Genomic DNA, 25,996 nt, shown 5'->3' with positions numbered 1-25,996 from the left:
ACCTCCCTAGCCCTGCTGGTCACGCTGTTTCTTATGCAAGCCAGGATGCTGTTGGCCTTCTTGGCCACCTGAGCACACTGCTGGCTCATATTCAGCTGACTATCAACCAATACTCCCAGGTCCTTCTCTGCCTGGCAGCTCTCCAACTATTCCTCTCCCAGCCTGTAGCTCTGCTTGGGGTTATTGCGCCCCAGGTGCAGGACCCGGCACTTGGCCTTGTTGAACTTCATGCAGTTGACCTCAGCCCATCAGTGCAGCCTCTCCAGATCCTCCTGCAGAGTTTTCCTACCCTCAAGCAGATCGACACACGCACCTAACTTGGTGTCATCTGCGAACTTACTGAATGTAATATGAATATATGACTATATGAATATGAATATATGAATATATAATGTAATATGAATATATTAATTTAGTGTAATATATATATATAATATTTTATCCTCTACCAATTTGACTTGCACAGAGTAACTTGTCTCCAGATCTGGTAGTATCAACAGATCAAGTATCAAAATGGTTCCTTTTACAGGGACTTTAAAGCAGTTAGTTCCTGCGTCACCATGAAAAGGATTGGGAAAGCTTCAGAGTTTAGTTCAAATGTTATTTTCAAAGCTGTTCAAGCATACAACATAAGAACTCTAATGTAGTGTCTGTATGAAAGGCTGAAAATGTCAGAATGTAGCCAAAAAAAGCATCTCTGGTTAAAAAAAAAAAAAAGGGCATTTTTAAACAGTTATCTAACTGAATAGTAATGCATCTACCATTATAGTGAAATGTAATTAAGTGATAAGAAAAACACTCACTTTGTCCTTCATATCGTCCTTCATCTTGTCTGTCCTCTGGATGATGTGATGGACAAATTAATTAGAGCTAAAATCAAAACATTATGTCTAGATCTGGAAAATGGTACAAAGAAGGGCAGGAAGAATGGCACTTGGCAAGTGTCTTTGTGATAGGTGTTATGGATGCTAAAAGCTTAATGGCTCCAAAAAGAGATGGGACAAGTCCATTGAGAGCTACTAGGTTTGATGGCTGCTCTAGGCTGCTATATTTCTGAGCCACAGAGAGTGGGGGTCTTGTAAGACTTTTTACTAAGGATTTGAGATCTGATAGCTCCTGGATTTCCTGATGCCGTTGTAGCATTATTTAGGGGCATTTATGTTTCTTAGTTGCAACTTCCAATAGGTCTGGAATTTGTGTCTTTTAACTCCTATATCTGGACTTTGTGTGAGAATTTAGTATCAATGCTTTCAATTGAAAAAAAAATCATTTCAGAGGATGGAGATTCTTTTGTGTATATATTACCAATACTCTGCCTCCATCATTAGTCAGAGTACAAATTGACTCTTCTAATCTTTCTGTAATTGAAAGTTATGAAAAATGCCACTTGACATGCACGAAATGAGCAGTAAAGTTTTCCAGATGGAAAGGTCTTCTTTACACGCTTTCATCTCTGGTATTAATGCAATCGGAAATATTATTTCATGAATAGAAATTACAGTATGTTACTTAAAAAGAGTTTGTTTCTAGATTTAAATGGTAAAATTGTATAGAAGCAGTTTCATGCTGTTGATTTTAGGAATTAGTACCAACCTGTTCTAGTGGAATATGGGTTCCTGACTAAGGATTGCTTTTGGATTAGTTCAGCATCTGCCCAAACCAAAACATTTCTTCTGGTGCTGGTTAACTGCAGTTTCCAGGTTTCATATCACAGGACATTAGTCCTAGATAGATTAGCCTGAAATACTGGGTTTAGAATCAAACTGCATAAATTAGAAGGATTTCTTTTTATACATTGCTCTAAAGTGAATGAAGGATATGCAAATCACAGCTGTGTGTGCTAATAGAGCCTTTATGACAGACCATGGAAATTTAAGCTTTGTATATGTGTTACTAAGCTAGCACAATGCCTGGCTTCTTGGATACATCCTCCCTAGCAAAAAGAATGTATCAGGTTAGGTTACAATGATTACCAGAGCACTTCTTTTCCTCATATCTTTTGTTATCTTTTATCTTTCTTAAAATGTAATTGCAATTTCAGGTTTTTCAAAATGATTTATAGCAGGAAAACATTGACATCAGCACCAGATGAATTTATGCCCTCACTCTGAACTCTGGTAACTTGCAAAATACTGTGTGCAAATGGTATAGTTAAGTTGGATACAAAACTCATTTGCAAGTACTTGAAGTTCAGACAAAATGTTGGCTCTTACACACTCTTGTTAGAAACCATCTTTGCCTGATCTGTATTATGTGAATCATTTCTATGAAGGAAACTCAATTCTGAAGTAATAAAATAATTACTAAGTATGCAATTAAAAAAATAAAATAAAATAACTGAGTACATTTGATTCCTAAACTTCAAGGCCAGATGCTTATAGTTGAAAGAAGGTGCAAAGGGCAACACACACTGGAACAAAGAAGAAATTCAGTATCAGCAGTAGGGCATTTTCTTAAATACTTAGCTCTCTTTTGCTGCTAAGACTGCTCAAAGGAGCGGACTCACACTGAGGAAACAGGCACAGATGATAAACTATCAGTCCCCTTAGCTTAGGTGCCTACCATGCTAAGTATTGCTAAAAGTACTGCACAGAAAAGTATTGCACAGGAGATTGAGTTGAAGTAGGTCAGTGTAATGGCAGCATTATGAAAGATTTTATTTCCCACATGAATAAGATGTAGCAGAACTGGACCATGGAAACTTGAAATCTTTTAAAATTGAAGCCAAAGATCCCAGCCTTTCAGAATGGCTGTAACTCTTCTCCATTTTAATTTCTCTAAAATATTGCTTTATTGAAATTAAAAGGAAAAAAAATCCAAATCAAATATATAACTTGCATTTTTAAATCTTTTTTTTTTACATATACTATCAAGTAAGTGATTGTATATTACTCTTTCGGTAATTTTGGAAGTTCCAGTTAGTATAAAATGGTATTACTGCAGATCACTAGTGAAGAAAAGTGCCTGTGGGCCTTAACCTGCAAAGACTTAATGCATGTGCTTGCATCTAGCTATCCATTGGAGTGCCTTGCAGAAACTTAGACTACAACAAATTTTTAAAAGATAGAGAAAAAAAAAGAAAAAAAAAAAAAGCAAAGTACACCTTGAAAACCTTTTGTTCCCATGCTTTATATGGGATTGTGTCCATTCCAACAGAGATGTTAGTGACGTGATTTAAAATGGACTGTCTATAGAGCTCAAAGCCTAATCACAAGTTTCAGATGCGACAGACAGACATGCAACAGCATTCACAAAGAGAAAAAGGTTTGCCCAAAAATCGTTATACATTGCCATATCTAGTCCTGAATCCTCATGGATTTTTATTTTGTCTGATGAATCTTTATGGCCAAAAAGCATCTCAAGAAGAACGTAGTGCAAACCTGTCAGTATAAACAAAAAAGCCAGAATAATTCTTCTCCCATAAGAGAAATTTCCAAGAAGCTGCAAGTCAGAATTGCTTTTTTATAACTTGATGTCTCTTTACACCTGAATGATAGATAAAATAAGCATTTCCCTGTGTTTTAAAGTATCTTTTATTTTCTGAACAGTTCTTAGTTTTCCCTGGATATGTTTCTTGAATCCATCTCATAGGATTGCTAAAAATAACAATGGAAAAGATAGATTTGTAGAAAAATTTGTGTGTACCTATAAATAGTGTGTCTGAAGTTCAGTAACTTCAACCTTATTGTTTCTGGAATATTTCCATGTTTCTGCTATGTTTTAAAATTTGATTTCAGGTTTTAATTTTCATAAAAGTGTTCACGTTTTTTCAAGTATCTGACTGCATCCAGCTGTAGTATTTCAGGGAAAAAGTATTGAAATTCAATTTTGCAGAAAAAAATAATATTGCTTGTCCTGCTGAGATACATGTTACTGTTTACTTTCTCAGAGGATCATTCATGTAGTTAGGATATATATGAATTAAAAATCCTAGTATTTCAATGCACTTTGTAAACATCTTTTAATTTAGTGAGATCTGAAATTTACCATTTTAGGTATTAAAGAATTAATGTTATTAATGTTATAGTGCTCTATTTGTATGTTTGATAGTATTTTTGATCTGAAGGCTAGGTTCACTCAGTACTTTCTCCTAGAATATGTATTATGACTGCAAATTGATGTGGCCAGTGCCTTTTTTCTTATATTATTCTCCTTTGATAATTGCTGCAGGAATGCATAGAATGCTGTCTCATCTGAATGACTGAATTCTGTTTAGAATGCTGTCTCATCTGAATGATTAAATTCTGTTTCTCTGACTCTTCATTGCTATTACTATAGTGATCTACTCTATAAGATCATCTTATTTCTTGCAGATGAATGATGCTATGGGATTTGAATTGCCATGGGTGTATTTTGTCAGTCTCGTCATCTTTGGGTCATTTTTCGTACTAAATCTTGTTCTTGGTGTATTGAGCGGGTAAGCATACACCTTTTTTATCATGAAGGCAGAGTCCTGAATTCAGTTGCCATGAACACACAGGTTATCTTATACAGGTGAGACTTCAGTTGCAATGACATTTTATTTTTTTCAATTAAATTTCTATTTTTTCTCTTCTAATTTTGAACAGAAGGAGTTTTCTGTAGCTTTCATAAAAAATACCAAATAAAAAATCAGAATTCAGACATACCAGTATATATATATATATATGTCCATATTTGTGGCAAAAGTATGAGAAGAACTAAAAATTCTCCTGCACTTATTTAAATATGTTATTTTAATTCAGCTTCTGCAGCATCACATTTGCAATGTAATTTGGGTAAGTAAATAAATTAAACAAAAGTTTCTTGCTTTTAAGAACTGAATAAGCCCTAAACTTTCAGTGTTAACACCTACGTGATCTGGCAGCTGCAAAAAAGGACTCTGCTGTTTAATGAATGACTGAATCATAACTTATTTCCTTGCATTTTACAGGTAAATGATGCAATAGGATGTGAATGGCCATGGATCTATTTTGTTAGTCTTATCATCCTTGGCTCATTTTTCGTACTTAACCTGGTTCTTGGTGTACTTAGTGGGTAAGCAGTTGAGTTAACATTGTGTATGCTACTGTTACTTGTAAGATGGCCTCTGCATTTACTCAAGCTTCTCAGCAATGGCTTTTCTGCATGCACTTAAGATTCTTATGTCATCCTACCAGTGTTTGCTCTCTTGACTAAAGTGTGATCCTAGTGCCTGTATCTGTCTGACATCACGTTCACCATGCTTGCCAAAAGTATCTTTTAGATGAGGCACCGAACTTCTCATTCTCTAATAGTTCAGCAGGGAGAAACATTTTTCACACAGAGATGGGTGACACTTGTACAAACGTTTTCCCCTATAATTATAGCCAAGTGTCTCTCTGGAAAATCGTTTATTATTATTATTATTATTATTATTATTATTATTATTATTATTATTATTATTATTATTATTATTATCATTATTATTATCATTATTATTATCATTATTATTAAACTAGCTATAAAGTAATTGGAGTGTTCTTTGCATTTACCAGTCATGTAGCAAATTTTATTTTAATGGGGTACTTGAAGATCTGTCTGATAGAAAGAGTATGACTAGTGTACTATGACACAAAATGTTTAATGCTTCCTGTATCATTGAGGTGTGTACTGCTGTGACATCCCACAGCAGCAATCTGATATTTTTATCAATAATCAAAGAAAAAGTTAATATGGTTGTCAGTGGGAGGTTGTCACAGCACTTTGTTGCTCTGTATATTCCAGACTCCAGCTAAGAACTAACGTGTCATCAGTTTTAGATGTATAATGTGGTTTAAAACTGTAATTTATGGCAACAGTTCGCAAAGTTTTCTTCTTACAAAGCCCAAGATATTTTTTCATAAAGAAAGAAAAGGTCCTGCTGGCATCTGAATCCAAATACAATTATAACACACATTATTTTTTATGTTAGCTACGAGTTACACAACAAATGATGTTGTTTTGGCAGCCTTGGGCTAGCTGTGCCGTCTTTGTTACCCAGCAGAAAAATGTGTCTTGTACTGAACGCAGCCTTATAGTTGATGATGTCATCAGGCTGCTGAGTGTGTATGCAGCCATGTTACAGTTTTGCCGTGCTGCGTATTAGGTTTGAAAGGAATTATAGGATGTTATATATAGAACATTCATGGAAATCAGGGAATCAGAAGCAATTTCCAATTGATAATGTGATAATTATGTTACTAAGGCATTTTTGTTTTAAATTAAACAATGTGTTTTTAAAAATCATTTATCTGTGATAGATTACTGTTGCACACAGGAAACTGTGGAAAGCATGGTTTTTACATTCCTTTCAGAATCAATTTACAAAGCAGATGTTTAAAAGTAAAGAGGTAGTGTGCTAAAAACACATTGCTGATTTTTTGATTTAATTTCTTCTTTCCAAGACCCACCCTGTAGTGGCTGACTTATGCTATCATATAGGCTTTGTTTTTTTCAGGGACAAGTATGTAAACTGTTGCAAAACTAAGGGCCTAGCTTTTGCATCACAGCCACGCTGGTCAAATAAGAAAGAAAAGAACAGACAGAAAACTGAGAGTATGATTTATTTCTCTGTTTGATACTGTTACCTAACGTCGCTGTGCGACCAGACTTCCCACTAAAGCCATTAGGTTTCCACGGTTCCTTTCACTGGCCCTTAAGAAGGTCATAAGCAGCAATTAATTTTCTTCCCGTTGTGTGAAGGTGTGCTATGGGAACGGTTAATTATTATTTCCCTTTTCCCTTGCTTGACTCAAACGAAGTGCTATTGGTTTCATTGTTTTTTTAATTTTATATAATCTCTCTATATATTAAATTTTATTTTTATTATTTATTATTATGATAACTATTATTATATTTATTATCAATTATTTTAATATATATAATTTTATATATTTTTAATAAGGAGTGGAGAAAGTAATGCCAGATTTGGTGTGTTGATACCCCTGTTCATTTCTTCCACTGAAGCCAAAGAAATTCAGAGATTTACACTAAGTTTTTTATTTGATTTAGTACAGTCAAAATATTTTATAAGGCTTGCAACATTATGATGTGTTGGCTTTTTTTTTTTTTCTGCATGATTTGTACGTTTAAATAAGGTAGTTTTTCAAAGCTAGTAAAAATTTGTTGGGTAAGTCAGATAAATCATTGTATTTTTTATTGTACCCCTCTTATATTCTCTTATATTTGTGACTCAGATATCTTTAATATCTACTTTGTTGGCATCAGTGTTGGTACTCTTTCAGCAGCTTTTCCTTTATTCTGTTGTAATGAGACAGCTTTGTTGAGGAAATTTTGCTGGAATATGAAGTTGTTCTATAGCCACTGTAACAATATAGAGGAAAAGGTGTCCCTTTGTCCTTGGGTTCCATTCTACAGACAAGAACTCACCACTGATTTCTTGATCCTAAGAGCTCTAATGCTCTTTAGAGTCCTTACCCACTTGCCTTTGATTTCCAGTGAACTGAACTGGCAGTGGTAAGTGTCACATGAGCTCACGTGAAATTTATAAATTCATTCATTATTCCTAAACTTATTTTCTGCTGGGGTGTCACTAACTGCAGCATCACTTAAAAGTCCAGAGTGCTTGATGGATTCCCTGTATCAATGTTTGCTCAAAACATGTGAAAGAGAAATCCTAGCACTCCGGTTGTTCACAATTTCTGTGCTGAAGGAAATGATATAAATAGATTGAGATTTGTGATGTATGAATATCACTAATATTGACATTGAGAAGGAGAGGAGAAAGGAGAAGATATCTATTATACCAAACTGATACAAAAGTGAAGAAAATGTCCTGGCATACTTGTTTGAAACTGTGAAAAAGGCTAGTGTGTAGCACTGTTACACTGATTTATTTTGGTTGATTAATTCCGTTATACTTAATAGCAAATATTTTCCACGTATTTTCTATTTAGACATGTCTGCTTAAATCTTAGGGGCACTCTGTACATCCTTTGGATGTATTTATATTAATTAGCAGAAAGCTATATATATATTTCATCCTGAGCCAGGCATTGAATGAGTAACACTTGCATTCTTTTTTTTTTTTTTTTTTTTTAAGAGTTAGCTTTTATGTTTTATGTTCTTCAAACCATAGCATGAAACTTGTTCACTTATAAATCTACAAAGAAAATTAAATTTTACTAAACCAGTCAGGGAATGCAAAAATGATGCCAACTGACTTGAAAAGCATGGCTTTGCATACAGATTTTGGAAGTGGAATCTGAATGCCTAATACAACTTTTCTGTATGAAAGTGTTAGTTCTTGTAATATCAACTTCTTCTGTGTCCATTTAAATCTGCTGGTTTGCAGTTTTAAAACATTCATTCACTCTCTTTGTATCCCTTTGTTACACTGTGACCATCTGCCCCTTTGTATTTCTCTACTGGCTCTTGTGCACTGCATGTTTGATGTATTTAGATACTGTACAAGTGGATGAGAATGATGATTTCGAAGATCTTTTATTTTACATCTAGCATTTTCTGAAGGTGAGTATTTACTGGTGATCCATGTCAGTTTTGCGTGCTGAAGGTAATAATCATAAAAACTCAGTTTGTGCTATTAATAGCAGATATGTAAATTAATAGAAGTAATGTGTGTGTAGGAAATATGGTAAATATTTTAAATTTTGGAAGGAAGTTGCCTATAGAGATTTTTTCTAGTCAATTGAATAACAAGGATGGAAAGATTTCATAGGCTTAATTATATAATTGTTTTTGGTAGTTTTGTCTTTTTCAAAATACTGCCTTTTTCATACTCCATAATCAGACAAGTGCTCTAGAAATGCTTTTGGAGAAAGCTATAGATGTGGCTCTAGGAAAGGGTCCTAGTGCCGGCTCTGGGTGCAACACCAGCAGAGGGCTCTGAAGAAGACTAGCTCTGGCCTGAGAACAGACTTGACAGACAGCTCCTCCCTAAATACACAAGAAAAACTGGTGGTAGATCTGGCTCCTGAAAGTTATCTGGAAATGTTTGGAACTGTGATTCAGAATGTGGGCGTGTTGGGAATTCCTTTCAAAGTGGTGAATTTAGTTAAGGGGAATCTAGGTGGCCACCTCGAACCTTTACCTGATCTTTCACAAAAAGGTTGCGAGATTGAATTCATATACAATTTGGAATCCAGATCAAAATACTTGTTGCAGGTCTGAAAAGCTGCAAATAAATGCATTTTTCAGATAGCTTTGAATTTTCTTTCTCATTGGCTGGTCTGCATTTTGCCAGTTCACATTAGAAATGTAAGGCTGCAATGTGGTTCCAAGTAATTGTTTTAGCAATTAGAAATCACAGGGTTGTCATGACACAAGTGCACTCTATTTTGATTGCTGTGTCCTCTGAGCTACCAGCATGGTGGTGTTTTGGTCTGCAAAAGATATCAGAGTACACTTTTTTTTTTTTTTTTTCCCCTTTGTAAAGATCCCTCTGGTTATGACCCAAGGACTGGGCAGTGCAGCTTTAGGGCAACTTGACACTTGATGAAATAGCACAGAAATTGCAACTGAGGAGCTGCTCAGCAATGCAAGTTCTGTAAAGGGTGGTGGACTGCTTTAGGAGCCTGCTTTTATGTGTAGCTTTGTTATACACAGTTTGTGTATCTGGCATAAACAGGACCCGTATTCTCCAAACTCATGAAATACCAGACAGAAACTGGGACCTGAGGGCAGGCCTCCAAATATTCCAGGATAAAAGACCTGAGTGTGTCATGACCAGCAGTGCAAGAGACAGAAACCTGAAACTAGAAAGTTAAGTTAGACATTATAAAGTTAGAGGCTACCTTTAAAAAGTAAGGGGCAGAAATTGAGAGGAACTCATCAACCCTGAAAGTCTGTTTAAAAGTGTGCTGAAATAAATGTGCCGGTATTTCAGCATGCATTCAACTGTTTTACTATTAACAGAGAAAATAATAAATGATAAAACTTCGTAATTTATTTATCAAGAGTCATGGCTTTTAATGATGCATGATAATCTATTCCTTGAGATATTCCTTGTCATTAGGGGACGGTTTCTGCTGATGGCATCTTCTGCTCAAGGCATTAGTATTTCATTGGGTAGCCATGGGAACAAATAAGACCTTTCAAACACACTTTAATAAATCTCTCTGAGTTGAATTTATTGCTTTCCTAAAGGACACCAAAGCGTAAGCTTTGACATCCTCCTACATGTAAGTTTTGCAGGTTACTAAGAGAATGTTATTTTTTTTTCCATTTCTTTCCCACAGTATTATTTGCAATGTATGTAGTGATTCTAAAAGCTAAGGGCACATACTTATCCATGCTAATCTCACTGGTAATATCTGTCAATTCATATAATAGAAATTATGTTCACACAGAGAAGCTTATACACCTAAGAACTGTTGTCTACAGTATATATGGAAAAAAAAATGTAGAAGATGAAATTTGAATAATGATGCACAAAATAGAAAACAGCAGTGAACTGTCATCCATAGTCTTTCAGCAAAAGGGAAATGAACTGGTTTTGATAGCATTCTTTTTCACATCAGAGGGAAAGCTTCATAGAAAAAGGAGACTTACAGATAAAAATTTAACTCCCTCACACAATATATATTAATAAAAAGGAAAGGAACTTCAGCTCCAGATCTCAGCAGGTTGCTTTTGATTGCTGTGTGGCTAGTAAAAATAAAACTCAAATACACAAATAAATACATTTAAAAAAATCAAAAGGTAAAGGGAATATCCTTGGTTGATCAATTGAATATACAACAATAATTAGAAAATTCTTTCAGCTATATACAGTGGTAACTCTAACCAACTTCTCTAAACAGAGACCAATAAAAAACTATGGAGTAATCCAGTATCCTTTAACAAAAGAGCATGAATGGGAGTGATTTTATTTCCATCTTGTCAGAACTCATCACACTGTCTTATTAGGTGTTGGTCCTGTGAAATGAGCTCCTCACAGTTAAAAAAACATTGTCTGTTTCAAAAGCTTTGACAGTGCTCATCATGATGGTAGGGTGAACACACTATGAGGAATGGTCCTACCCTCAATGCTACAAGTTCTTCCTCTAAAAAATCCAGCATAGTGAGCCAAACAAGTCTCTACTCAGGACAGAATGAGCCAATCTTAAAGTGCAAATATAATTAGTCTGAAAAATTCAATCTCAATTTTGTTGGTCCGTTACCACCACTATCAAACTGTTCCCAATCTTGCTGTTCCCACAGCTGATTCCATCACCTTCATGTGCACTCTTTGGCATAATAATGCTATCCAGGCCTTGACACAGTGTAAATAGACTTTTTGCTGTTGAGTGTACATTTTCTCAATTGTTGGCCAGCTATACAGAAAAAAATATAGCTAGGTATTAATAGTTTGCATTTCCACATCAATTCTCCTTGCTCAAGCAAAATTCCTGATTGATATATATACATATATATATACATATTTCCTGCAGAAATAATTCTGCAGTGTTCAGCATATGAGTTATTATTTCTAACAAGAGGAGTAATAATATAAAAAAAATCTCAAGTAATTAAAGATGTGATGTCACACACCTTTTTTTTCATATCTTGTTACATCTCATTACACAATAGGCCTGGCTGTGAGCTGCTGTCCATGCCTTTTTTTTTTTTTTTTTTTTTTTTTTTTTAAGCAGTTTGAGTTCTCTGATTTGATTCTGCTAATTTGTTGGTTGGTATGATTACAGCCGTGTGAAACCTATGCTGTGGCCAACACTGTACTCCTGTGAACACCTTTTTGCTATTGCGTGACTCTTCTCTGTGAACAAACAAGAGTCTGTGATGTCTGGGTAACAGCTCTACATATGGCATTCACACAGCGCTTTCCACATACTGGAACCCGGTGTGCACTATGTTACATACAGGAGATGCAGGAGATGAATTCTTGCTCTCATTCTGTCTGCAGAGACTTGCAGTGACAAAAGGTCTGTAATATGGCCAGCCAAGAATTAGTCCTGGTTTATGCTTAGAGGTGGAAGGCAATTGTTTGTTTCCTATCATCATTGTCTAAGTGATGGACAGGAGATAGAGCAGCACTCCTGTTGCCAGATTTTCAATTCACATGCACTGGTGTGCCAAATCAGAGTAGCTTGTTGGGATTTTTCAGTTTACAACAACTTGGGTGGACTGATTTAAATCATATTTTAGGGGGGAGACCCTTATGAATGAGAGCGTAACTCGTTGAATGCAATTTTTGTCAGGTTAGTCAAAGAACAACAACAACAAAACAACACTAATTACCCTTTCACATACCAGATCCAGGTCATTTTTATCAAATAAGAATGAAATATTTTGAAATTAGCCCTTAGAAAAGGCATTTGTGAAAACAAACGTTTACATATTTGTACATGTAAATAAATAAAGTCCAATTACCACAATTAACATACGGCTTCCTAAGCCTGTCAGCTTCGTAAGCTTCTGGACTGAGTTCTGGCTTGAACACAGTGAGGGAGGCCAGTTCAGGCCATTGAGTGGCCTGAATGACTTTTAGACCTAATTGGCCTAATCACAGTTAGACTAATGATGCCAACATATCCAAAAGCTTTTTTTTTTCTGCCTGGACCTAGCCTACACTCTTCATAGCCATTAAATGCTACACAAGCAGCTGTCTTATTCCTCCTTCCAGGAGAACAACCAATCTATACCTATCTATACAGCCAAATATCTTGTTGTCTAAATGTCTTTGTCAGCAGTTTTAAAGAGCCAACATCTCTCCTTCACCTCACCCCTAGCAACTTTTTCAATTAACTTCTTGTTACTTGGAAAAAAAAGGAACTTTTTCTGTGCTAACAGATTACTAATTACACTTCTAATTCCATTTAATTCCACTCTTATATGAGGCATTTCAGTGAAAGGAATGTGTACATGCATTCATATGAGGGATGTCACTTCATTGTGGCTGTCATTGAAAAAAATACCATAGATCCAGATTCCTCCCTCCTTTGAAGAAAATGCAGTCTTCTCAGGTGTGTTATATTTCCTTACAAACAGTTTTTTAAAATAAAAGGAAATCTTTTAAACATTATGGAAATTAAGTACCACTGCATACTACTGATAAATTGCTGCAGCATTTAACCAAGACAATATCTGGATTCTGTGCTGTATTGAAGGGAAAGGTCGTAGTTAGCTGTGTGTATAAAAACTGTGTTTAATTCTCTGCATGCAGCTATTGTAATATAAAGTCAAAGTTAAAAGGTGGTTCAGTCATGGGTGAAGTGCAGTTCAAAGTTGCAATCTTGCCAACTGTTTCATTTTAAAATGACTTCTTTCTCTTCATATAATAGCAGCCGCTTTCATTTTGCTTTACCCACACAGATCACAAATCCTTCACTCTATTAAAAAACACCCAAAAGACTTAATTGAACAAAACAAGAGTACTTAGTAAAAGCTAACAAAGGTTATTACTTCTGATTTCACAGTATGCTATAGTAGCTCTTTTTTCCAAGTTACTGCCTATGAAATGAGTCATGAGTATGTTGCCCTAGTCAGATGTAATGGACAGCCTCTTTGAGATAATCCTAAACCCAGTCTTCCGTATACAAAAAAAAAATAAAAATAATAATGTTACAGGCTTTTGACATCTTCTACCAAAACATTTAAATCTGTATTTACTTTTTAAATAAAGCAGTTATCCTTCATAGAGCTGCTAGGTGTTGTCACTTTCACAAGCATTTTTGCGAAGAGAAGGGTTTTTGAAGGACCTTTTCCATAGATGTTAGATGAAGGGTAGCAATTGCAAAGCAAGCACCGGCATTCTTCAGCTTCATTAAGGTGCCATCAGATAGAACAGGATGATCTTCTCCACGTGCCAACTGTAATTTTTGTTGAATTAAGACTTAAACTGTAAAAGGTGTAGTGTCTGCCTCATAGGTTTTGCAACGGAAAGTCTTTCAGCTTCTGCAACATAACATAAAAAAGAATAATAATAAAAAATAAATAAATATCTGAATGATTGCTTGTAAAGAGCTTAACTTAAAATTACTAATGGCAAAGCAGAAAGTTAGTATTTAGAAGACATTTGAAGACTGCAAATAAAATAGTAACAAAACCAGATTATATGTTTGCAATTCCAGATAAGTAATGTCTGTCACTGAACTGAAATATATTGAAAAAATAGGAGACTATTATTTTACTATATTTTGTTCTCAGGGAACCATAATACCGCTAATTGTGTTCACCTTGTTAAAATATTTTGCAAGTCTTACCTGTTTGAATCTGGGAACTTCCTAATATGTTTTTCTATTTGAAAGAAGATACCTTCAGTGCTTCAATAAATTTCCCCTTGAGAGTATGTTAATTAGGGGAAATTTTAAAGTAAAAGTTCACAAAAAATAAAGGGGTTGCAAATCCATGGTATTTGGAATTACTGTAGCCATTTCCTAGGTTTAATTTCAGCCCCGTTGTAATATAACAGTCTAGGAGAAGCTTAATTTTAAATACTGAATCAGTACATAGTTACAATACAGTTCAAAAGATGGCTGCCTACCCCGATTATACATATCAATCCTCAGATAAATCAGAAGATGTATGATCCCTCTGGCAAAGGGAGTTATGCATTTGGACCCTTTGTTACTGTGCTGAGTGTTTTAACAATGTCAGTATGTGAAATGTCATGGTGCAAGAACTTACATGATAGTTGTCTCAAGAAATGCATAATTGAGGGAATCATGGATTTGTGGGGTAGTTCAGGTTGGAAAAGACCTCAGGGTCATTTTATGCACCCTCCTTCTCACAAAGTGTTGCTTAATTATATTAAAGATCATTCCATGATAATGTAGGGAATTAGTCAAATCACCAAGTTAAACTAACAGAGTCAAATACATTAGGTAACTTTAGATGGGGGAACCAGGCAGAAGATTCAGTTTATGTAAAAGGATGCAATTCTGATCTGTAAGTACATGATTTCTAGATTTTATTATCTGAGAGCAAAAGGGCAAAACATCCAGATCGCAAACAGCAGAGTTGTCTGTGCCTGGTATAATTAAGAGGAAGCTTGTTAGTGAAATTTTCTGAACCATACACAGAAATAAGTGTGTTTAGCCATGGCTAATGAGCCATGGCTGGAAGAAGGAGGAGGTATGTTAAGATGGCATTTCTTTTTTGCTGAAAATAACTAAGTTCTCTGATATTATTTTATTTGTGCCAGTCAGATTTTAAACCTACTTGTAAGAGTGCATAATCATGTGGTGGCTTATAGACTGTATGGGAAGGTTTAAGAATATTGCTTAATTTTTAGTTAAATCAAAACAGTTATGAAAGTTTTGATGTTGTTTTATAGGGATTTGCTGTGACTTCTTTGCATCACTGTCTGATTTTCAAAGAAGCTCTCAAATCTTCCGTGTTGTTGATTTAGTTCATTTTCTATGTCAGTATGTTATTCTGCAATGTCAAGACCTAGGTCAAAATACCTGGCAGTTTGACAATCAGCATTTTTGTTTTTTCTTTATCTGAATTTGATAGAGAATTTTCCAAAGAAAGAGAAAAAGCCAAGGCCCGAGGGGACTTTCAGAAGCTACGTGAAAAGCAACAGCTCGAAGAAGATCTGAAGGGGTATTTAGACTGGATTACACAGGCAGAAGATATTGACCCTGAGAATGATGAAGAGGTTGATGAAGAAGGCAAACGGAACAGTACGTGTTCTTTACTTAGTGCTACTTCTGTGTGGGGCAGTTTGATTGCTTTTAGTGAGTTACAATGGGGAGAATGCAGCCTATGTGGTGGTGTTGTCTGTTTTTTAGTTTGCAAAAACATTTGTTAACAGAACAATCATGTCTACTAATATGTTAACAAATGAAGTTATGGAAGATAATTTAGAATTTTACAGTAAATATTTGCTCTGACTTGTCCATGTACAAATCATTGCCTGCACTCAATCGCTACTGAGATTTAAAAACTTTATTTCTGTTCTGTGAAAAGTTAGTGCATACATGCCCCTAGGTGTTGTCATAAATCCTTGGTCAAGAAGAATACATTCTTACCTGTAGGTGCATGCACAGAAATCATAGCTCACGGCCAGAACTATGGTAAAGAAATAACCTTGTGTTAATAGGACTTTTTTGAGGTTTGAAGAAAGAATTTCAAAAAATAGTAAAAGTTACATCGTTTGATACAGAGGTATCTGTTTTTAAACTTAGCTCTGTAATGCATGTAGTTAAGTTTTTGAAAATATTTTTATTTTTATGAAACGTACCAGTCCTTTTGTTTGCAATAAAAGCAGGGCCTGAATTTGCATTGCTGACAGAAGGGAAATATGATTTTATGATAAGCTGGGAAGCAACTTGTGGGATGATGATGTCAGTATCACCATAAAAGGAGTAATCTATATCTAAATAAAAATCCATAGCACAAGCATAGTTTGATCTAGAGCAGAGCAAATAAGCCAAAGATTTAATAGAGTTCACTGTGCTTGGTGATTGCTAATAATTTTATATGGAAGATACACACAAATTATGGGGTTGTGAATGAGTATAAAATTCTAAAGCTGAGAAGTGAATGATTACACATTCTACAGAGTAAAATCCAGTGTACAAGGCTGTCATGCAGGGTTGTGGGTGATGCCAGATATGCACAATTGTGATGGACTTGGTTTCAAAGTCTGCAGATGAAATTTCAGGAATTTTTTGCATCGTGTTCAAATTGCCTGCTCATTAATTTGCTGTGAATAACCCTTTGCCCCATCATTCCTTAAACATCTTCTAGATCATGTAGGTCTTTCATAAAATCAAAAATACTTGTTTCCTTACTTGTGTTTGAGAGAGCTTTTTGACTTAGACATAGTTCTAGGACAAATTAAGAGTTGGAGGAGACTTCCAGAGTAACAAGAGGATAGGGAATGTTATTAAAAGAACTTTAAAATGAATCTCAAGAATTGAATTTCGGATAGTTGCTTCTATTTTAAATATACAGTATCAGAGCTAACTTATTAACATAGAAATACCAAAGAAGAGTAGAAGCTCCTTTATCAGTGTTATAAAACTACTGAATACTTTATGTGTGTTTTATCTTCAAAGCCCTAATACTGTCAGCAGGTCATAATACTCTTACAATGCAAATATTTGCAGTTTTCTTTTGACTACAGAGAAAAACAGTTAAAATGGAGATTTAATAAGTGAATGAATTTACTGCAGTCTCATCAATACAGCATTGCTTTTCAATGAATAATGCTTCCTTTGCAGGTGGTCAGCTTTTGTATACTTAGTGGTATCTCTTTAGTCCTGTCAACTTAATTTCTACTACTGGAGCAAGAGAGAGTGTAGGGAAAGCTGGCAGACCTAATGTGATTCCTACTTCTGCAGCTCTGCTAGAAGCTGAGCTCTGCTTCATTCTACTTCATCGTAGAATGAAGTGAACTAAGAAATCAGGATGGTGATGGCACCAGTATACTAAGGGTATACTAGTATACCCTTAGCTGTGGCTGAGATCTTGGTCATCTTCTTCTGGCAAGATACTGTCTTAGCATTGTTTTTTCTCCACAAAGCAGACATAGTGCATGTAATCACCTGGAATGTTTTTTTAAGTCATATATTCCAGGCATCTTGTGAAAATCACTTCTGGTTTGTCTGAGTTGTAAAAGGTTCACAAAACATTTTGCACAAGCTCACTGGTTTGTTTCACAGTAAACTGTTAACCTGCCAGCATTCTTTTAGCACTGAGCACGTCATATGTGGACGTTGAGTGGAAATTTCCAGCGAATGGACTGTCTCCTAGCACTCTTCTGGGTTTGTGCATATGCGCTTAAATATGTGGCAGTGTCATTCATTTTTAGCATCATCTGCAACAGGGTGTGAAGGACAAAGGTTTGCTCAATCACTTCACCTTCTTGCACTTAAGATGTGTTCTGCTGCACATCCTATTGCATGGGAAGGTGAGATGAGAGAGGGCGTGAGCTGTCTATCCACTTACTCCAGAGAAAGCTGTTGGGTTAGGAGCATAATTATGATGATGAACTGCTTCTTTGAGAGTCAGATGAAATTTAGCTAGCTATCACCAGGTTAATAATCTTGAGTAGTAAGCTTGGGAAATGATTTTAGTCCAAATGTACCAATGATTTCTAGAACTATCTTTGAAGCAAGTGGTAGAGCTGGGCCTGAAGATGGATAGAATAAGCATTTGCAAGCTGCTGAGCAGCCATGGCCCTACTTCAAATGGCTAAGCCTCTGGACAGTCATGACAGCCATTGAGTAGGATGGTGATGGAAGATCACCATGATCTTCAGTGATGTGGTAGAGCTTTGGGTTTAGGATATGGGAGATCTCTCCATGACAGGAATAGATACTGATCTAAAAGACAGTTAAAATCAATGATTATTGGCTTCTTGTATGGTCATTAAAAAATGTAGTTAAAATTTCTGAGACCACAGCATTTTACAAGTTCTAACCAGATAACTGAATTTTTACTAAGTTATTTATATATGAATCCCATGTATTTGTGCATTTTTGTTGCATATAGTGGGCAGGTATCCAGTATTGTCGAGTAATGTACAACCTTTTAACTACTAGAATTGCCAGCATGTTTCTAGTAAATGTTAAAAGCTTTCATCTTTATTAATTAAACAACAGCTTGTTACCCTGAAATCAATGAAAGAAAACACCACCAGCCTTTGTCTTCAAAGGAATGTGAATTTAGCTCAAAATGCAAAAATACAAGTGAGAGGTGATGGTTATAGCTCTGATAAATTATGCAGCCGGTAATTTCAATTTGTTTTGCCTAACATTACTTGTGTTGTGTATCTGGACACGTTTTTATTGATTTTTTTATTTTTTTTGCGTTGCAACTGCTGCCATCTACTGTGTAAATGCTGGGATTACATGTATTTAACACGAAGGGGTTACATTGGCTGACTTAATGGAAGAAAAGAAGAAAAGCAGACTTAGTTGCTTTGGCCGTTCTTCCAATAAACATGGTAAAACATGCTCTGATTTGCAGTTGAACTTTCTTTTGTGCCACTACTGCATTTGATGCGTTAGCCTTTGAAGCCTATTGTATGCATTTTCCATAACAAAGGTGTATACATCTAACATGTAGACACCCATGCATGTGGTTCTGCTGTTTTAAGTGCATGCTTCAAATAGACTGGTGCTGCAGTGCTCTGCCTTCTTAAAGCATAGTTTTTAATCCATTTAGATTTTGACTGAAGTGTCTTTAAATGTTGCTTAAGTATAGGTTTTCTTTCTTAAAGTTACAAAATACAAAATATATTTTAAATTTAGTTGTGAAGAAGTCCATCAAAGTACGTCACAAGCTTTATACTGGATCATATTGCAAGTTTAGAACAGCATGGTTCTAACATTATATTCTAATATTACTATAAATATTAAATGTAATATTTATATTTTTGATTATATTTTTAATGCAGGATATAACAACAACAACAACAACAACAACAAAAAACACACTTTTACTGTATCTGCTTTGCTATTGATACTTTTGTTTTGATAATTTTGTTTTTTCAATTTCTCTTCCACTCCGACTGGAGATGCAGAAGGGTTTTAGTGTGATGGGCATTTTCAAATCTGCACTGTTTTAATACTGGCAGATGTGTTGATTTGACATTATCACAATGGTAGCAATTAGGAGATTTGTTTTTAAGCCTACATACAACAAAGTATTTGGAGCAACTGACTTCCTTGCTGTCATGAGGCAGTCACTGTTGTGGCTCAGCCAGAGGCTGGCAAATATGATGGAGTTACTTCAAAGAATGCAGAATATTATTTTGCTAGGACTTTATGGACTCATTTTTACAAATATTAAGTCTGCTTAAAATTATTTATGTAGCTATTACATATATTGTAATTTAGATTATTTCACTGTCCTTCCACTGCAAGGCAACCAACCACATTCAAACTTATCTTTAGTTTCTGAGGGCTGCCAATAAAAAGAAAGCCCATGAGAATGGACATTGATAGTATCAAAACTAAATGTGCACTATGTAAGCAGGTACCTCATATCATGTAGAACATATTCCAGGCAGCCACGCCATAAACAGAATTAGTCCTGAGGGGCTTCACAGTCAAAAGATTTCTTCCTGTTCTGTTTTCTGGACATACAGCAGATTTAGAGAAATTTGTGATGAGTTTGCAATGATAGTGTTGCCACTTTTTTTTTTTTTTTTTTGGTTGTTAGTCTGTTTTCCTATCTGACTACCTCAAATATTTGGCATAAAGAATTGAGAAAATCTATGTACTGATTTGAGAAAGAATTAGGACAATTCTGAAGCTTATGGAACTGGTTGGCTATTAGTAGCAGACACAAGAAGAGCGTTTTGCAAGGTTTGCTCTAAAATGTTGCCAGTATCATACCATGTTTAGTAATAGTATGATTCTCACCAGTAGCTATTTCTGGTTATTGTACTCTAGCTGTACAGATCACTGTGCTTCTGAAGGTTTTTTTTTCAGCATGTGTAACCAGAAGGCTACCCCCAGGTTCTCACTGTGGAAGTGAGATCAACCAGTGGATCGATAATGCATAGCTGAAGTTGAACCAGAGTAAAATGGAATTTATATACCTTCTATAGGAAAGAAACTGCCACAATAATATGTGCCACCGTGGTTCAATACTGTAGGCTGTAATTTAGCCTGCTTCTGGATTCCATGTTAACGCTAGATTGTTGTATAGTAGGATTATTGGAATTTATTTCTTCCAACTCCAGCTGGCTGGGACACATCAATGCTGATGAACACCAGCTCCCTCTTAGTTATGCAAGGTTTTGTCCTGAAGTGGGGTTTGAAATTCCTGCACCAAAAATCTGAAGACCTCAAAGCTGGCCTTCTGTGTGCTGTACTTTGCCCAGCCAACACCACCTTACATAGCTGTCCTCGTGAAACCAGGTCTTTTCAAGACTTGCCAAGTTGCTTGCATTGGTTATAGTCAATGTGGTCATGCAGTGCTCTTGCTATTTTCTTCCAGCTAAAGATTTAAAGACTTGCTAGCATTGTTGGAGCTAGACTTCCACACTCCGCCTTTCTTAGTGTTTCTGTCAAGTTTTTCTGTTGGTGTACAAATTACATATAATGTTAGACGTGTTTCTAATTTAAACTGAACTGCCATGGTTCTTTTTTCCTCTCCTATTTTGTTAACAAAGCACCTGCAAGTCACTAATGGAGTTAGAGCAGCGACCCTGTTTGAAATAGGGGATGACATCCTGGCTATACTTAATAATTAGTGGAACTGACATTGGCTTCAACAGGGACAAAGTTTTTTTTTCCTTGATATTTTGCTTTTCTTAATGCAGTCATGTTCAGAGAAGGCTGATAATTCTAACTGAGCATCAACTCACCAAGTCTGGGTAGACTTAAATAAAAACTACATTACTTTACACTAAAAAAATTATTTGACATATTAAAACAAAATAGCATTTGTGTGACATGGAGTGACAATTTGAGGAACAAGATTCTAGGTACTGCTTTGGGATGGTATATTTGATGCACAAGTGTGAGGGATGTTGCACCTGTTGTGCATGTGAGACTTTCTGCAAAAGTGGTCCTCTGCTTTTATGTAACAGCCCTTAATAACAGCGTATGCAACAAGCCTTCTGAACTCCTATGTTTTTGGTTACCCATAAAAAATGCTAAAATGTTCATCACTAGGTGGCTATCATGTTGTGTTTCCTAACAGCAAGCTACCACCCAGCAAAGAATAACCATTTCAGTTCCTTATCAGACAGAGAAACTCATTGTATTTATTGCAAAATAAAGCTGGCATTTCTTCTTTCTTCTGAAGATCTGAGAAAGTGCTTGAAATAGTTTTGTCATTTTTTTCCTAAGCCGTTGAAAATATGAGTTATGGAATTTGGATGTCATCGAAGACTACATGCTTTAATTTTGAACAAAAATCCCTTTTAACTCTGTAAACTGTGAAGTTCACATGAGACTAGCAGTATTCATTTTCTAAACCTTCAATGATATTATATTATGATATTAGAATAGAGGCACTTGCAGGTGCTAACCAGGGATTTTTCATATATAAAATACTGTAAGACTTAAAAAGAATAATCAAAGCAGAAGAAGAACCTCAGGAAAGAATGTTTTGCTGTGCTTAGTGCCTGTAGTGTCTTGTTTTATTCAAAGACCCGCATGGACAGTTTGGATCTTTCTATGCTATGCCAAGTCTGTGTTTAACGTTTCATGTAATGGTAACTTACATTTGTGGGGACAGATTCTCATCTTTTGCAAAGGCTTGCTGAGCATCTAGTCTGCACAGAGCTGACAGTCTCTCAAGCATGGAATTGGTGGGCATGTAAACCAACATACCATAATCCCTTGCAAGTATCTCTAGGTCAGTATTGAGGCAATACAGTGGCTATGCAGAGAAGCTGTTACTAACAGTTCTCATTTTGTACCTGATCTATAGACAAAACAGAAAATTAGTGCCTAGTTCTCACTCACATTAACATGAATAATTAAGCCCACTTTAAGCCTCCTTTAGGCAACAAAATAGTGAGAGATCCCTAATAGAAATGGGTATTGTAGTCCTTCTGCCTTCATTAATCTCAGTCCACAGACATGGGCTTAAATATATATATATATATGATATATATATCGGATGTTGGATATGTGTTGATCCAAAAAGCAACAAACCATCAGGAGGTACAACCCAGAATAACCTTAAGATACTCTATTTTGCTTTTTTTCCTTGCTATTCTACAGTAATTTCTGTGTATCTTCTACCTTCTGTTTTGTTTGTTTGTTTGTTTTGTTTTGTTTTGTCTTTTCCTACTTTATATGATATTTCTTCTATATAAACCAGCAAAATTAATTTGACACTTTTCTTGTTCCTGAAGTTTTCCTTTAATGCTTCCTTTGCAGCTGTGGAAGTAGTGTTCTTTCCTAGGATGTACTGAGCACTTTGATTGTTCATCCTTTCCTAACACCTATCAATACATACTGTCTCTCATTTTTAGCTGATTTGGAGGTAACTGGTGATGATGAATTGACAAATGAGTTTATTCTAATAAATCATTGGCTACAGTTGTTAACTATGATCCTTACTTGAATGAGGGGTTGGACCAGATAACCTCCAGATAATCTCCTTTTTATTAGTAGTAGTCCTCTTCATCCATTGTAGTTCCTATTCTGCCATTCACAGTGCTCCTTCCTGTCTGCTCATATGATATTTACAGGCACAATTACTTTCTAGTGTCTTGCCTTTATAATTTCATAATGGAAGTGAAAGCATAGAGTGGTCATTGTGATTGGAGTGTGATAGCCCCGTTTTCGAGAGGAACTTTGGTATTTCTTGGAATTAGCAAGCATGTTTGAATTAAACTGATGATTACCTCCAAGGTGGTAACAGAACCCTTCAAAGGTCACAGAATCTAGCATTTGTTTATTAGGAGAAACATGCTCTTTGTTGCAAAATCTCCTTACAGTGTATTCTGTGGTGCATTTTCTGCAGTTATGACGAATCACTGAAACGAAACAAAAAAGTTATAATATACTCTGGAATTCTGTGTGCTTTGTTTTGTTATAAGAGGAGGACTGTTGGAAGTGTCTGACTTCATCTACTATTCCTCAGACCTTCCAAGCTCTCATTAGATCTGCAGAGCAGATGCATTCTTGTGACAGAACAGATCAGTTTCTGTGTAATGCCTTGCTTGGCTCGCAGTCTAAAACAATTGCTGTCTCCTAACAGCAAGTATGCCCACCAGTGAAACTGAATCAGTGAACACAGAGAACGTGAGTGGAGAAGGAGAGAACCCAGCATGCTGTGGGAGTTTATGGTGAGTACACACAGACTGTTTCAGGTTCCCTCCTGTTGTGGTTTAACCCAGCAGGCACCATGCAACTGCTCACTCACTCCCCCCGCAGTGGGATGGGAAAGAGAATTAAAAAAGGTAAAAGCGCGAGAACTTGTGGGTTGATATAAAGGCAGTTTAATAAGAAAGAAAAAGAGGGTCAGCTCCCCCCAGTTTCACTGCGCAGAACGATGCCACATGGCACAGAATAGCCCTTTGGCCAGTCTGGCCCAGCTGTCCTGGTGCTGTCCCTTCCCAGTTCCTTGTGCACCCCCAGCCTCCTTGCAGGCAGGCGGTATGAGAAGCCAAAAGCACTTGACTTAGTGTAAGCATTGCTCAGCAACAAACAAAACATCAGTGTGTTATCAACATTATCCTCACTCCATAACACAGCACCACTACTAGGAAGAAAATTAACCCTATCCCAGCCAAAATCAGGATACCTCTTCATCTCAAAATTTAAAAGAAACGTTCTCTTCCTTTTGCTGATTTAGCCAAAATTGCTTTCAATTGGTCAAACTCTGTATGACTTTTATTTATTTATTACTCTTTGTTACTTTAAGTTAGACTGTGGCATTAATATACTCCTAAAGTTCTCAAATTAGGAAAATGTAGATAAATTCAACTAAACTTCCAGTGGAGTTATATTTTCTTGAAAACTTGTATAGAATATAATTGCTATTGTCCATAATAATAATAATAATAAAAGGAAGTCACCTATGATGTGCAAAAAAGAAAAATGTTTTCTGTTATGTTGTATATGAACTGGAGAATATGTATTTTCGTATATATATATATACAAATATTTCCATACATTCAATTATTGCCTGAAAACTTGTATAGAATATAATTGCACTGTTTATTTGCTCAGATTTTCATGTTTTCCAAGCATCCTCTACATGAGCATTTTGGTTATGTAGATTTAAAGCATTTCCTTTCTTTCATTTGAAGAGTGGGAATAGTATTACAGAAAATAAATAACAGACAATAATATTTTAGCATTCATGAAGCATCTTGATGGGAGCCTATTTTTATGTATATGTAATTCCAATGTATTGAATTGGAAAAATGCCTTATTCCAAGGAGAATGAATTTGTGTTAATTATTTTTACTACACTCTTTAAAATTTTGTTTTCCTTTTCTTTTAGTCAAACCATCTCAAAATCCAAGTTCAGGTCAGTATTTTCCTTTCTCTTTTCATCATTTTTTCCTTGATCCTTATATATTCCTTGTTTTCTTTCCTATTTGCACATCATGATGATCTGATATGATTATTTTTTGCTTACTGTTCTTTAAATTGTACTGCTTGAAAATTGTTGCTAATAGTTACTGGTGAATACAAAAGAAAAATATTCATGGATGTTCTTGGGAATCAAACTCCCTGATTTGCTTTAACAATATTTGTGGCTCTCTTTTCACTTACGAGGAACATTTGGGAGTGTGAGCTTTTATTTGCAAGTATGATTGCAGAAAGGAAGGGTCATGAGCAGAATTAATAGTCCTGATATTGTAGACGTGGGATGTGCCAGTACAAAATCAACAGTTTTTTTTTTTATTTTGATTTATTTCCAGTCTTACAGAACATAAATTGAGCAATTAAAAAGGATAATTGCCAACACTGAAGACATACCTCTTTCTGTTTAAAAAGGTTGGGTTGCTCTATGGAGAAAAAAAAAAAAAAAAGCTGTTTGATTTAAGGGAAATAATCAAGTGGCAGACCTAATGAATCATGAAGGGCAAAGACACTCCTACAGTTGCAGATAATCCACAAAATAAATCTCTTCACAGAAAATTTTTAGTGAAAAAAGGGACAATCAAGATTTGTCAACATGTGGAATCAGCAGTTTTGCAACATCTAGAATCATTACATTTTTTTAACCCTAATAAAAGTGATTTCAGTTTTGAATTTATAACAAGTAAATCATTGGTAGCAGCAGTGTATTGCAGCAGTGAAGAATAGTGTACCCATTTTTTTTCTACTAGCCTTACTAACACTTACTAATTTTGAGTGGATTTGCATTCCTTCTGAATAGTCTTTCTTTTCTGAAGAAGAGCTCACCGGCAACATTTTACTGGTTCTTTTCTACACTGAGAAAACTTTCATGTCACTCTGTGATTGGGTTTTATTTTGTCATGCCCTTCAGTCAACCAGCTGGTGAGCACATAAACATGGTTCACTCAGTCTTCTGCTGAAGATTGGCCGATGGAGATCTGGGCATTTAGGATGATAGTGAATATAGACCTATCTTTTCAGAGATTTCATCAGTTAGGTCCATGTGGACCTTTGAGCGTAACTGTTCATGAGGAAAT

The 25,996-nt window shown here is 35.6% G+C and overlaps 1 protein-coding gene across 1 annotated transcript in view; it reads left to right on the top strand.

Annotated features, from left to right (window-relative positions):
- The window catches only part of CACNA1D (calcium voltage-gated channel subunit alpha1 D), a gene marked incomplete at both ends in the record, with an annotated part of 188,769 nt that overhangs the window by 83,034 nt on the left and 79,739 nt on the right, over positions 1-25,996 (top strand). The window contains 5 exons of the mRNA XM_084292806.1: positions 4,913-5,016; positions 15,415-15,584; positions 18,779-18,856; positions 23,584-23,671; positions 24,835-24,861. Of these exons, the coding sequence (XP_084148932.1) occupies positions 4,913-5,016; positions 15,415-15,584; positions 18,779-18,856; positions 23,584-23,671; positions 24,835-24,861 (467 nt within the window). The remainder of the gene's footprint in view (positions 1-4,912; positions 5,017-15,414; positions 15,585-18,778; positions 18,857-23,583; positions 23,672-24,834; positions 24,862-25,996) is intronic.

This window comes from Netta rufina, assembly GCF_964035555.1.
Source record: "Netta rufina genome assembly, chromosome: 10".
Lineage (NCBI taxonomy): Eukaryota > Metazoa > Chordata > Aves > Anseriformes > Anatidae > Netta > Netta rufina.
The sequence above is the reverse complement of the archived record's forward strand: the minus strand, read 5'-3'. Positions and strand labels throughout refer to the sequence as shown.